The sequence below is a fragment of the Felis catus genome, chromosome A2 (genome assembly GCF_018350175.1).
Source record: "Felis catus isolate Fca126 chromosome A2, F.catus_Fca126_mat1.0, whole genome shotgun sequence".
NCBI lineage: Eukaryota > Metazoa > Chordata > Mammalia > Carnivora > Felidae > Felis > Felis catus.
This window is the reverse complement of record NC_058369.1, coordinates 166,021,921-166,035,636: the sequence shown is the minus strand read 5'-3', so window position 1 is coordinate 166,035,636 and position 13,716 is coordinate 166,021,921. Positions and strand designations below refer to the sequence as shown.

Genomic DNA, 13,716 nt, shown 5'->3' with positions numbered 1-13,716 from the left:
GCACTCTTTCTTAATGCAGTGTTCCAGTCCTGCTTTTAAACTCTATTTGATAGATTACCCTGAAATTCTCTAACCTAATATTCCCAAGGTTGATGTGGGCACCCTTTTAAATTAGATTTTTTGTAAGAACAACACACTGTTTCCAGCACAACTGCATCGGGGAAGCTCTGATCAGGAAGAAAACACAGTTTATACTCACAGACCATCATGTACAACCAGGTCAGGTCTGGCTTTCAACCCCAAATCCATCTTTTTCTTAATTGCTTGGGCTGACACGTGGGATCTGGAAAATAACCTCTCAAGGGTTTGCAGCGGAGCCAGGAGAAAGGACACATTTGCATAGCACTTTGAAACTAACACAGTTAAAGGCACTGTCCCCCCACCCAGGACTGACTTCCTCACGTCCGTCCCAGCAGAGAGCGCTGTGCTCTACCCCGTGGGATTGTCGGAGCACATGTCTACTGAGCGGAATTCGTGAACCTCAGATTTGACGATGGGCTTTCTTTTTTCCCCCATTTCTAATGCATATATAATGTTGTGTCCGGGAAACCTTTAGAAGTGGGTGAAATGTGCATAGTTCGGCCACACCAAAATAAGCATCTTTCCTCATATGCAAAACATATACCAAATATCTTATGTGTAGTCCTAATGCTAATTAATAGATGATACAGCTCCCATGTTCATATGCAACCCACCTGCCACTTTTTAACGCTTGTGGTTGCAGACGAGTTCATCCCGCCAATGTGCCATGCTTTAGCAGATCACTCTCCTATGAACACTTAGGATATGTATAGCCTTTAACAATTATTATTACAGGGGTGCATGGCTGCCTCAGTCAAGCATCTGACTTTTGATTTCGGCTCAGGTCATGATTGCACCGTTTGCGGTTCAAGCCCTGAGTCAGGTTCTGAGTCAAGCCCTGAGTCAGGATCCCTGCTTGGGATCCTCTCTCTCCCTCTCCCCCGCTTGCTGTCTCTGTGTCTCTCTCAAAATAAATAAACTTAAAAAACATTACAGATAACAGTGTTTTGAATGCATTTGTGACTATTGCTTCTGGCTTCTCTTTAGAAGGGACTTCTTTGCTAACGTGGGGACATGTTTTGTGACTCTTACTACATATTTTTGTATTGTGTCAAGAATGAATTTGCTCTTATGCCCCTACCCTGTGTTCATACAGCAGGACAAAAAATTTAAAAACTCCACAGTTTACTATTTGCATTGTTGCCCTCACTTCCTTTAAAAGCCCACAGTTATAAGCTGCTTTTGTGTTTGGAAATCCCCGTGTTTTCCGAGAGCCTGTTGGTGGAAGTAAAAAGCACCAACCACCACCTCCTAATTCCCCTCATTCCTTAAATTAAAAAAAAAATTGTGTTTATTTATTTATTTTGAGAGGGAGAGACAGAGAGAGCTAGCAGGGGAGGGGCAGAGAGACAGGGAGAGAGAATCCCAAGCAGGCTCCCACACTGTCAGCACAGAGCCTGACGTGGGGCTTGAACTCACAAACCGTGACATCATGACCTGAGCCAAAGATGGACGCTTAACAGATTGAGCCAGTCAGGTGCCCCCTTTTTAAAAAAATGTTTTTTAAGAAATTCGCCTCATTCTTTACCTATGACTGCCAGGCAGTTCCGCCATGTTGCCCCATCCACTCAGGTTAAGTGACAAAAACGTGGCTTATTTACTAGAGTGCACATTCAGTGAGGGAGTCCCACAGGGCCACCAAGTGAGAGTGCATTGCGTTAAACTTGAAGGGTACCCTTGGCGAGCTAGTAAATCACTCACTGAACTGGCTCCATCCATTACTTGAGGATACATAAGGCAATTTCCATCCCGGTGATATTAATTTCTTGGCTACTGTCATGGGCTTCAGTGCCCATGATGAATGTTTTTACAATGAATACCAAATTAACCCAAACTGATTAGAGGCTTTTATAAGTTATTAATGGGATGTCACTTCAGTCTGGTCCTCTCCATGTCTACGACATTTCATTAAATAATTTCCTCTTGCTGGAAAGATCCATCTTTCTCCCCTCATTGGACTTGTCAACGTTGATAAAACTCTGCTTTGCCCCCTTAGTGACTCAGAAGCGGGTAAGCAACATGCCCTTGGGCAGACAGCTCACCCGTTTCTGCTCAGGTGGCTGCCTGATCAGGGTCAGGAGAGAGAGTCACCATCCAGCTCAAGGTCCTAGGGTCACGGCAGGGTACCTGGGACAGGGAAAGAGGAGGTCCTCAGGCCTTCCCCCACCATTACTGAGTTATAACGGACACGTCACATTGTGTTAAGTTTAAGGTGATGTCATGTACTTCTCTATTGGAAGATTACTGCCTCCCTCCTGTCACATAATTACCTGACATAAGTCAGGCAGAGAAAGACAAATACTGTATGATCTCACTCACTGTGGAATCTACAAAGGCTGAACTCACAGAAACCAGGAATAGAACGGTGGTCACCAGGCACTGGGGGGCGGGGGGAGGGGAGACGACAGATGCTGGTCTCAGGGTACAAATTTCCCGTTACAAGATGACTGAGTTCTGGGGATCCAACGTCCAGGTTTCTTATAGGAACATATTCCCTCCGTTTGAGGGATCATTTCTGGGGTGACCTCGGAGCAGGGGAATTGCCGTCACCTTTAATGGCCTTTTCTCAGGAGACGGACAGGAGCTACAGGCTTAGAGGGACAGGGGCTGATGGGAAGCTTTCTGAACAGCATCCTTCACCGCCTGCAAGCTGGAGAAGAGCCAAAGAAGGGACTGAGCCCTCTGGGCGCCCAGCCACACACCCGTGTTACCTCCCCGCGTTACCTGTAGCCTCGCTCACCTTTGGACACATACCAAACACTCATTTGATGACGTTCCTGTTTTTTTCTTATTCTCTACATTTTGGTTAAGCCAAGTAATAATCCTAATAGCCGCAGCACAACAATCCATCATTTACTGAGTATTTTCATTATATGAGGTTCTACACCATGTGCTTCTAATAAAGTAACCGAATCCGTACAGTGACCTCTACAAGATACACATCATTATCTCCAGTTTACAGATGAGGAAACTGAGGCTTGGAGAGATTAAGTGCCTTAAGATCACACCTTTGGCAAGTGCCAGAACCCAGACCTGAAAGTGACCTCCTGACTCTACAGGTTTTGTTTTTAACAGCCTTAAAAAATAGGAGGGCCTGGGTGACTCAGTCGGTTGAACATCTGACTTCAGCTCAGGTCATGGTCTCACGGTTCGTGGGTTTGAGTCCCGCATCAAGCTCTGTGCTGACAGCTCGGAGCCTGGAGCCTGCTTGGGATTCTGTGTCTCCCCCTCTCTCTACCCTCTCTCTCAAAAATAAATAAACTTAAAAAAAAATAGAACAAACTGGGTGGCTCCGTTGGTGGAGGGTCCTATTCGTGATTTTGGCTCAGGTCACGATCTCACAGTTTGTGGGTTCGAGCCCTGCGTCAGGCTCTTTGCTGACAGCTCGGAGCCTGGAGCCTGCTTCAGATTCTGTGTCTCCCTCTCTCTCTGCCCCTCCCCCACTCATGCTCACTTGCTATCTTTCTCTCTCTCAAAATAAATAAATACACATTAAAAAAAGAGAACAAACTAAAGGTTCTTCTCCTTCTAAGCCTCTAAATGAAGACCTTTAGATTCTGAGACGGAACAGGCAGTTGTAATGTTACAATGAGGTTTTCAGATGAGGGCTTGTCGTTCAGGGTTGGGTTGTCCCTGGGTTCCTGCCGTCTTGCTCCCGGCGTGGTAGCAGGTGTCCTGGCTGCACCTGCCCATCCCTGGGTGAGGGCGGGGCCTTGCGGTGACTGCCACCCACTCGTCCTTTCCGTCTGCACTTGGCTACCGCACGGAGAGCAGGGTCCCTGCGTGGATGCCAGTGTGTCTGCAGATGCCCACACCTGCACGGAGTGAATTCTCAGGTCTATTACCTGTCTGTTCTTTATTCCCTTTAACAGAGCATTTTGGTGTTTCAAGAACAATCTCTCCATCTGGTATCTCATGTTGAACTACTGACATTTTGGTGGCGTGAATTTTTACAACGCTAATCGCTATTTTTTTAAAAAATTTTAAACATTTATTTATTATTGAGAGACAGAGACAGACAGAGCATGAACATGGGAGGGGCAGAGAGACAGGGAGACACAGAACCCAAGGCAGGCTCCAGGCTCTGAGCTGTCAGCACAGAGCCTGACGCGGGGCTTGAACTCACAGACTGCGAGATCATGACCTGAGTGGAAGTCGGACGTTTTACTGACTGAGCCGCCCAGGCGCCCCATCTAATGGGCTATTTTTAAAGGTTCTTTTCCTTTACAGGAGAAACCTGAGTGCTCTGCAGTGGCCGAGGGTGAGCACAAAAACCCTTCAGCTCTAATTCTTCCGGATCGTCCACTGACTCCCAGAGGCATGGCTTGTTTGCTATGAGTCCACAGGGAGCATGAGGCGATGCTAGTGACCCCGGGAAGTGAGACCCTCGCTCTCTTTTGCTGTTGACACGTTAGAAAGAACCCTCAGTAAAATGGTGCGCTAAAAAAAAAAAAAAAACAGTGGGCCCAGAGGACTCAGAAGAAGATGATTTGTAGAGCTTGGCTTCTTTAGAACAGACTCAGTCATTTGACCGTGGCAGTTGTTACGTCACAGACCTAAGGACGCGTGCCTCTAACCACTAAGGGGGAGGATGGTCCAGGGCTCCTGCAAAGGTGCTCACAGCAGGCAGCTCAGAGGACACGGGTGGAAAAGGTTGCATGGGGGAGGGCTGCTGGGACCCTGGAAGGAAAGTCTGACGGAAGGTGGGGCTTGAGAATCCACAATGAAAACGGGGGCCTGGTTGGTCCCCCCAAGGAGGCCCAGGCTTCAGTCTCAGCTGAGACTGTGGCCGGGAGCAGAACTGCTCTGCAGGAAGAACACCAAGCGGCCAGGGAATGACGGCATGTCCTCACCGTCAGGAGGGCTTTGCTGCAGCCGGCATCACTGCACCAAGACTGGGGGCCCAAGAGTCCTGGCTGGAAACTCGGCCAGCACCCATACAGGGATGCGGGGCAGTCACGCGTCCTGCCATGGACAGGACACTGAGCTTGTGCCGAGGGGACGGAGATGCAGCGGGGCGGGCAGGGCAGCACGGAACAGGTGCAGGTGCCGATGGCTAGTAACCGCGGTGACGGGTGCCTTGTCCACGAGGTGGAGACAGCTGTGCCTCGCTTCTGCATCTCCGACATTTAGTGAAACTCCAGCGTCTAGAGCACAGGAAGTGTTCAGTGGGAATTTACTAAACCGTGAACAAATGCGTGAGCGAATGATGGTCAAAACTGTGTGTGCACAAAGGACTGGCCTTCAGGTCCCTCACCGGTCGCTGGCTGACCGACCACAGCAACCGCCGGTCACCCCCGTCAACCCGAGAGCTCTCGGGGCCGGGAGAATGTTCCAGAGTCCAGTCTGCCCTGCGACCTCGTCAGGAGAGCTGCTATCTGAGCCACTTACAAAGAAACCACTGAAGCAGATTCCTCGAGTCTCCTTGGGGAGTCATTCTGTCCACGACTTTCCCCGGAGAAGTATCCTAGGGTCTATCAAGCCATGTAATCAAGGCAATTTTTCACACAGTGTAGCTGAAGTCCCCCCATCTGGGTAAACATAGTTAATTTTATTCCCTCGTTTCCAGGAAGACACAGAGCAGTCTCTCACTGTCATCCACACCACAGCCTTGCGTGCCTCGGGAGACTACGACGGAGTCGGCTTCCTGTTCGACGCGGGAGAGCGGAGCCTGTGAGCATCCCTCCGTTTTCTTCTGCTGGACTGTCAACTGCATGCCGGGACCGCTCCGGTGGTAGTTCTGGCAGGTTCCCCGGCCGGCTACCCTATCTGCTCGTCATTTGTCAGGTGCTGAAGCCACCTCGGTGTTGAAGAACTCCCAAGAGGCTTATTGGACTCCCCTTTCAAAGCTGTCCATTTGTCACCATCGTGGTAGCAGGCCAACCGAACAGGAGACCATATTCTGTCTCTGATCATCCGAGTAGGCCAGCAAAGATGCCAGCCTCCAATCCTTACTGTTGTCTAATGCCGTGCAATCACATTTGTAGAACTTTCCACGGCACTTGGCTCCAAAGGGAAACATGCAACAATTCTCCAAAGTACCCTATGCGTGCGCGCTAACCCGCTAAGACAGGCCGAGGGGGCCTGAGCTCCAGGAGCGTGCTAGAGACGCACAGGAGGCCCCCGCTTCTGACTCTTGATTTCAACTCAGGTCGTGACCTCACGGCTTGTGAGTTCGAACCCCACGTCAGGCCCTGCGCTGACAGTGCAGAGCCTGCTTGGGATTCTCTCTCCTTCTCTCTTTGGCCCTCCCCTGCTTGCGTGCTCTCTTTCTCTCTCTCTCAAGATAGATAAATAAACAAACATTAAAACGATGTCCTCGCAGAGATTATGTATTAGAAGATGCAAGGCTACGTTCAGACGGACAAACAGTCATATTGAAGGTTAGCAGAGACAGGACTTCACATGAACAGACACACACGTAAGGGGGAGGGCTTCCCCAAAGATCAAAGAAGAGAAACTCAGAGAAGCACTCCATGTAGGCCAAAGTTTATCTGCAGGGGATAAAGTATGGGGAAAACTTTAGAAATCACGTGTTTTCAATGTGAATGGCTATGTCCACTGACCACATTAAGATGGAGGGGAACACACTTCCTCAACCCTTCACATATATTTTTTCCCTTAATCTCATTTAATCTAGCCAAATCCATTTTCCTATTTTCAGGCTCAGCAGGCTCCTCTAACAACGGGCCCATCAGGCAGTATTTATTACCTAAGATGTGAGCGGAAGGTCCAACGAAAGTTACCCTAGGAGGCAAGAGTCAGTAACTGGAGGCCGTGTGGAGACATGAGAGAACGCCGTTAGCCTGCTCCCAGGGTGGAGTGCCGTCTCTCTGGGACTTACGGGGTCCCCGAGCCAAAGGGGCTGCTGAAGTCACTCCTCACCAGGAGGTGAGGATGCTCAGAAAGCCCTCCGGTGAACTTGAACTCCAGCTGTGTTCTCTGTTCCCAAAGGCAAATCACTCATTTTAGTCTGACTCTGTATAATTAGAGTAGATTTCCTTCGGGGAGTAATATTTGCTTTTTCAAGTAAACTGGCAATGAGGGGTTTGTTTGTGTCTTTGCAAAGCCTGCTCACGGGTTGCAGACTTTCTTTGCCGAGAAAGCGAGCCCCAGGAGTACCAGTCACCAGGGTGCTGGTCCCCGGGCCAGGCTTTCCTCAGTTGAGGACAGCCAAGAGAGCGTCCGATCCCCCTGAAACACGGGTCAGCAACCACAGCCTTCGGGCCAGAATATCTGTGTGTGTAAATAAAGTTTATTTTTTTTTTAATTTTTTTTTTAACGTTTATTTATTTTTGGGACAGAGAGACAGAGCATGAACGGGGGAGGGGCAGAGAGAGAGGAAGACACAGAATCGGAAGCAGGCTCCAGGCTCTGAGCCATCAGCCCAGAGCCCGACGCGGGGCTCGAACTCGCGGACCGAGAGATCGTGACCTGAGCCGAAGTCGGACGCTTAACAGACTGAGCCACCCAGGCGCCCCAGATAAAGTTTTATCAGAACAAAATACTGTCCATCTCTTTCTGTGTTGACTACAACTGCTTTCTCTCTACAACAGCACAGTGGAGAGTTGAGACCCAGACGTTCCTGTGTGGGCTTGCAAAGCCTAAAACACCGCTACCTGGCCCCTTAAGAGGAACAGCGTGCTGACTCCTGCATCCTGTACACAACGCTCTCCGGGGTGAGTTACATTGCCTACCGACCACACTCGGTACAAGAACTGTATAATAAAAACCGGAAGTTCAAAAATGTTAATAACTGAAAAATTCCCTGAGCACATTACTACTTTCGGTACTAAGCCCAAATACTAGCAATTATTACTTACCTGAACATTCATTTCCTTGGAGCAGAAAGGAAGTTGAACTTCCCTACTGTTAAGTAATGTCCTGAACATCCACACAGATCGTGGCTGCTTGTCTGCACCCAGTCACTTTGTGTTTAAGTGACTGAGGGTCACAAGGATATATTATGTAATAAATCCATTCATGCATCCATTTAAAAACATTTTTTTTAAAATGAGAGAGACAGAGAGACAGAGTACGAGCAGGGGAGGGGCAGAGAGAGAGGGAGACACAGAATCCAAAGCAGGCTCCAGGCTCCGAGCTGTCGGCACAGAGCCTGACGCGGGGCTCGAACCCACGAACTGCAAGATCATGACCTGAGCCGAAGTCGGACGCTTAACCGACTGAGCCACCCAGGCACCTCCATGCATCCATTTTTGACCTCAACAAATATATCCTGAGCACTAGGCGCTGGGCTAGGCACTCAGAATACAAGATGACGGAGCTGGATGCCCAGATGAAGCTGGCGGAACAGAGGAGAGACCCCAAGTTCACACCAAGAAATCCAAGTGAGGGGAGTCTGCACGGAGACACGGGAGTCCAGAGACGGAGCCAGCAGTGGGGAGTGGAGTCAGGGACGCTTTCTCAGAGAACCTGGTGCCTACTTAGCTTTGCTGCCAGTTCTTTAAGAGGTTGAGCAGGATGACTGTGACCCTTCAGCCCAGCCCCAACCCCTAGAAAGCAGGACACGAGCAGCTTCAGATACAGAAGGGGCTGGCCTAATACGTAAGTGGCCTAGAGAGGGAACATTCTGCAGCTCCATCTGCCTGCAAATTCCAGACAGAATTCTAAAGTGTGTGTGTTTGCTTGCACGCACGTGCTCACACCCGTCCTTCTTTAGGAACTGTGGGTTAAATTTACCGTAAACCAAAAGCCCTTTCCAGAAGGCAGGACCAGGTTGTGCGACCTTGGTTCCAGGGTCTGGCCTCTCCTGAGTGCTGATGGGGAAGCGTGAGTCCCTAAGCTTAGTGATAATCACTGGGACACAAGGGAAGAGGCCGCGGGCCTGCCGGGAAGAGACGCTGACCAGTGTGTGAGTCACAATGTCCTCACCCTGACGCCTGTATGGAGGCTGGGCAGTGGCCCCTCAGGAAGGCTGCCCACCCATGAGCTCTTCCCCGCGTGGGGGAATGAGGCCGGCGTGCAAGGCTGTGGGCAGCGGGCTGCCCGAGGACCGTGGAGACTTGGGAGAGCCTCTGTGGAGGCAACATGTCACTTGTACGGAGTGATCTGACGGATATGGGTGCACTTTGCTCCCAGACACACCTTCCATCATGACATCAGAGGGACTTAAAGTCAGCTGTTGGAGACTCGGTCACGCGAGTCTTGGGCTTCCACAACCTTCTATGACGTTGCGGCTTCTCCTTGTGGAAGAGTTAGCGTCTCTGAGGAAAGGTGAGTTTCGTCTCCTTGTAACTGAGTTGGCGGGGGGTGTTCACCCGCCTCCTGGCCCCCCCTTCCCCCCAAGTCACAAGCTGACTCCCACTGGGGCTAAACATGCTTTTCGAATCCTGATCGCTGCGTGTCGGGCACCGGGGACCCTTTAGTTATAGCTAGGACAGTTCTGTGGCCTGTATCTTCCTATTTCTTTAAGTCATTTCAAGGAAATGGAATTAATATGCAACCAGTATAACCATACCATTGGGAAAAATAAGATTATTTCAATTCCTAAGACCACAGACAGACTGTCCAATACGATCTCACCTCAAGCTTTTTAAAATAATCATTTTCTGTGTTATGTTAGGAAAAGTGTTTTTAAAATGCCGCTGTATGTAATCAGCATCAAGACGCAGAAGGACATGATGTGAAGCCATGAGGCAGCGCTGGCCGTGTGCCGACGCCGCTCGCGGGGAGGACGGTTCCACGATGGCCAGCAAATCCACCTTCTCCCAAAACCCTCCGAAGAACAGAGCCAGGCTTCCAAGAGCAAAACGAAAGAAACCCGCAACGGCTCCGTGACTCTGCTAATTCCCATTGGTCTTTTCGACAAGGTTTATCTCCTTGACCTCACGGTACGTCTGGAGTCTACATGCAGCTAGCTAAGTGGGGACCACTTCAAGGGTCTCAGATCGGGGAACCAGACCACCTGCCGTTACATAATTCTCTAATCAAAAAAAGAAATGTCCATTTTATACAGGCGAATATTCTGGTGTACCTTTCCAAAGTTCAACTCATGCAAACACAGACCCTGAACGTAGTGAGCAGATCCCGCCTGCAATGTGTAAACTTCATCAAATTCAAACCTGGTCACTGAGCTCGATTGGCTTACCAGCTGCTGGCCTTTGGGGCCCCACCCTGCATACTGAAGCTTCGCGTTGCTCACTTCCGGTGGGTCCAGACTTTGAGGGTCCCTGAAAGAAAATAAATGAAGAAACAACCAATCAATCAATCAACATGGTGGGAGACAAGAATGGTGTATGTTTATCCTCCTCCTCTCATTTCTTCCCTTCAGCCACTGTATGAATTTCAGAAGCTCGTGTTATTAAATACTATGTCTCAGCCTTCCAGTAGACTTCTTCAGAATGAAGCTGAGACTGGCCCGTCACTGCTTAACCCAAATAGTAAATATTTATCAAGAGACAACCTGCAGAGGTCTGTAGGTCAGTTATTAAAACGTCCACACCAGTCAACGTTACAAATGGAAATGCATGACTATGCAGTGGCAAGCCCTGTGGCTTCTGTCTCTATCTTGGGTTTTCCTGGCAGATGGCTTCTCTCCTAAGCATACTGCTAGGTCATTCTGACCTTCCAAAACCAGTGGCCTCAGGACAGACTTCACCCTTTGGTTTACACGGGGAGGGAGGGAGGGAGGGAGGGAGGGAGAGAAGGAAGGAAAGGGAGAGGGGAAGGTTGAAAGACTGTCTATCTTTCAGACATCACTGAGGTTCTTTATTTACTGATATGCAAAATACCATGCTAACAAAATCCTGCTAAGGTGCTTAAATAAATGTCATAATGAACATGAAGAAAACCTAACACTTGTATAGGTCTGAAATATTTCAGTATATTTTGTAGCTACTATTATCTACAACATGTGGAAAAGACTCATTTTCATATGTTTTTCAGATGACGTTATATCTGTGTTCTGCTGGATGGGCCTGACTCTGTCGGGTTTACGCCCTATCACTTGGCTATGATGTGCGTCATGCAGAAGGCATAGCTGTGAAGGTGCTCATTCGTCCACTGAGAGGCTGTGGCTGAATGGTCTCTGAAAAAGGGGGAAGGTGAATTTTAGGAGAACAAAGGAGATGAGGCAGAAAGGGAAGATGAGGCAGAAAGGAGATGAGGCAGAAACAAAGGAGATGAGGCAAAGTGAGTAGGTGCCGACTCTGGGCTTGAGTCAGCAGAAACTTCTAAAGTTGCTAATACTTGATAATACTACCGGGACAAAACAGAATTCACTTAAGAGTAAAAAGCACTGGCGAAGGCGAGATAGTCTTCAATACCCCCGTGTAGTTTTAGATGGGGTCCCTGGGTCTAAAGAGACCAGGGAAGCTTGAAGATGGGGTGATTAGGTGCTAAGTAGTGGATGACAATTGATAACAGGACTCAGCCGGGAAGGCTGATGGCCAGGCATTTATTTAGAAGAATAAGGGAGGGGTCTTAACATTCCCAGTTGCAAAGGAATCTTAACAAACCCTACCATGTGTATGTCTTTAATGTTTCAAACTATTTTCATAACATGGGTGATTTCCTCTTTAACCTTACATAGGGAAAGGCTTTCTAAGGAGGATTCAAAATCCAGAAGCAATAAAAGAGTGATAAATTTGACTACATAAACATTTTTAAGTTTTTTTTGCCTCACAAAGACATCATGAACAAAAGGCAACTGACAAACTGGGACAAATTATTCATAACGTACCATGGACAAAGAGCGAATATCCATAATGTATTTAAAAAACTCTAAAATATCGAGGTGACAAAAGACAAAAAAAGTAGAAACAGGAGAAAAAGACATGAGTGGACAAATCACAAAAAGGATATAAAAGGTCCTCAGATATATTAAAAAGCACCAAACGCATGCCAAATTATAGAAATAGAATCAGTGAATCGCCGTTTTTCACCTATGAAACTGCTCCCCGACGCCCTCCCAAAAAAGAAAGAAAAGTATGGCACACTGTATTGGTGAGGCTGTGAGGAAAAAGGTGTTTTCATACTTTGCTGGTAGGCATGAAAAATAGTGCAGTCCTTTTAGAGCGAAATTTGGCAACACCTAATAAAATACACACTTATCCTTTGAACTACATCACTTCCGGGAAGATATACCTCTAACAATATAAAAATAGATATGCAGAAGGTTATGTTCATTGCAGCTCTGTAATGACAAGGCATTGGAAACAATACGTGGCTGAAGAAACTATGGTTCATCCATACAATGGTACTATGGTACAGCTGCAAGAAAGAACGAAGACCCTCTATAAACTGGTTGTTGTGATTTTCATCATGGAGTATGTGAAGTCCAACAGACCATCTATAGTATGTGACCCACCCTATAAGAAAGGGATCTAAGAAAATACACATACGTACATCCTCATTTGTGAAAAAAAAAAAACCAACACAGGAAGCAGAAACCAGAAACCAGAGGTTGGTTATGTATAGGGGGTGGGTGGGAAGAAGGAGGGATTGGGCATGAGGTGTCTGCATGAGGAAGGAGAAGCACTTCTCTGGGGTATGTTTATTGGTATAACGTCCAGTCTTAGCCCATAGTGGGGGTTCACATACTTTTTGCACACTCCAAAAACAAAACTAACAATAAAAAGCAATCAGGACGTGGGGGCACCCAAAAAAGAATAGCAACACCACAACAAAGTAAAACCCTACTTCAGATAAATCACAAAACTACATGGAAGGGGGGGGGAAGGAAAGAACCAACATAAGCAATATCAGAAAACAGTATCTCGACTGGATACCATAAAGCCAAAGACAAAAAGATCCCTCTGAACTATGGGTTAGCAATTCTGAAACTACTTAATGTGTGTGCTGGAATTAAACTACTCTGCAAATATATACATACATTGGAGAGAATGAAAACCAGTTTTTTTACTGTTGGAAAAACAAGCTACAAGGAAAAGGGGAAGGCTAAAGTGAACTGTGTGGTGTTGGCCTGGAATCAGAGGTATTGGTGCAAACTTATGGTTTCTAATACATACATAGATGCAAAATGTAGATATATGTGTGTCCAGGGGTTAGTGTGCATACATATATGTCCTTGCTTTGTTCGTGGAGAGGCTTAGAACCGATGACCCCCAGAAACAATGAGCACACTCAGTGCCCGTATCTTGGTCTCTAAACACCATCATCCAATAAAATAAATAAGTCTCCTCCTCGGAGAAGTAGTTGTATCCAGGCTGGAACAGGGAAATACAGGATGAGTCTGGAACATCTTATGGGGCCAGAAAATGAGGAAATACTCAAGAAAGACAGAAAGAAAGGAATCCTTGTTCAAAGAATGCAGAAGCCAACCTAAAGGAGTTTCTCATGGCCAAAGCTGGAAAAATATGAGTGACAAAATAATTAATAATGGTATCAGATTCATCCATGGAATAAAATCAATATCCATGAGTCCATACTAATATAAATAAGTAATCAAATACAGAAGCCAGCTTTCCTGTAAGAGAATTCCAATTAATAACTGTGAAAAAGAAAGGAAAGAGTATCACCCTTAGACTTACATTAATGAATGTTGCAGACAAGATCTACTGATGGGTGCTTACGTTAGTGAACCCAAGTTTGAAGAGAAACAGGATTTGCATAACCTCAAAGTATCTCCCCTCAAGATATTTATCAGTCATAAAG

General features: G+C 47.4%; 1 protein-coding gene across 6 annotated transcripts in view; it reads right to left on the bottom strand.

The window, feature by feature from the left end:
- DPP6 (dipeptidyl peptidase like 6) overlaps positions 1-13,716 on the bottom strand; it is a 949,991-nt gene that overhangs the window by 163,607 nt on the left and 772,668 nt on the right. For all 6 annotated transcript variants that reach the window (XM_045053301.1, XM_045053300.1, XM_045053302.1 and 3 more), the window contains exon 7: positions 10,190-10,271. In XM_045053301.1, coding sequence (XP_044909236.1) covers positions 10,190-10,271 — 82 coding nt within the window. The remainder of the gene's footprint in view (positions 1-10,189; positions 10,272-13,716) is intronic.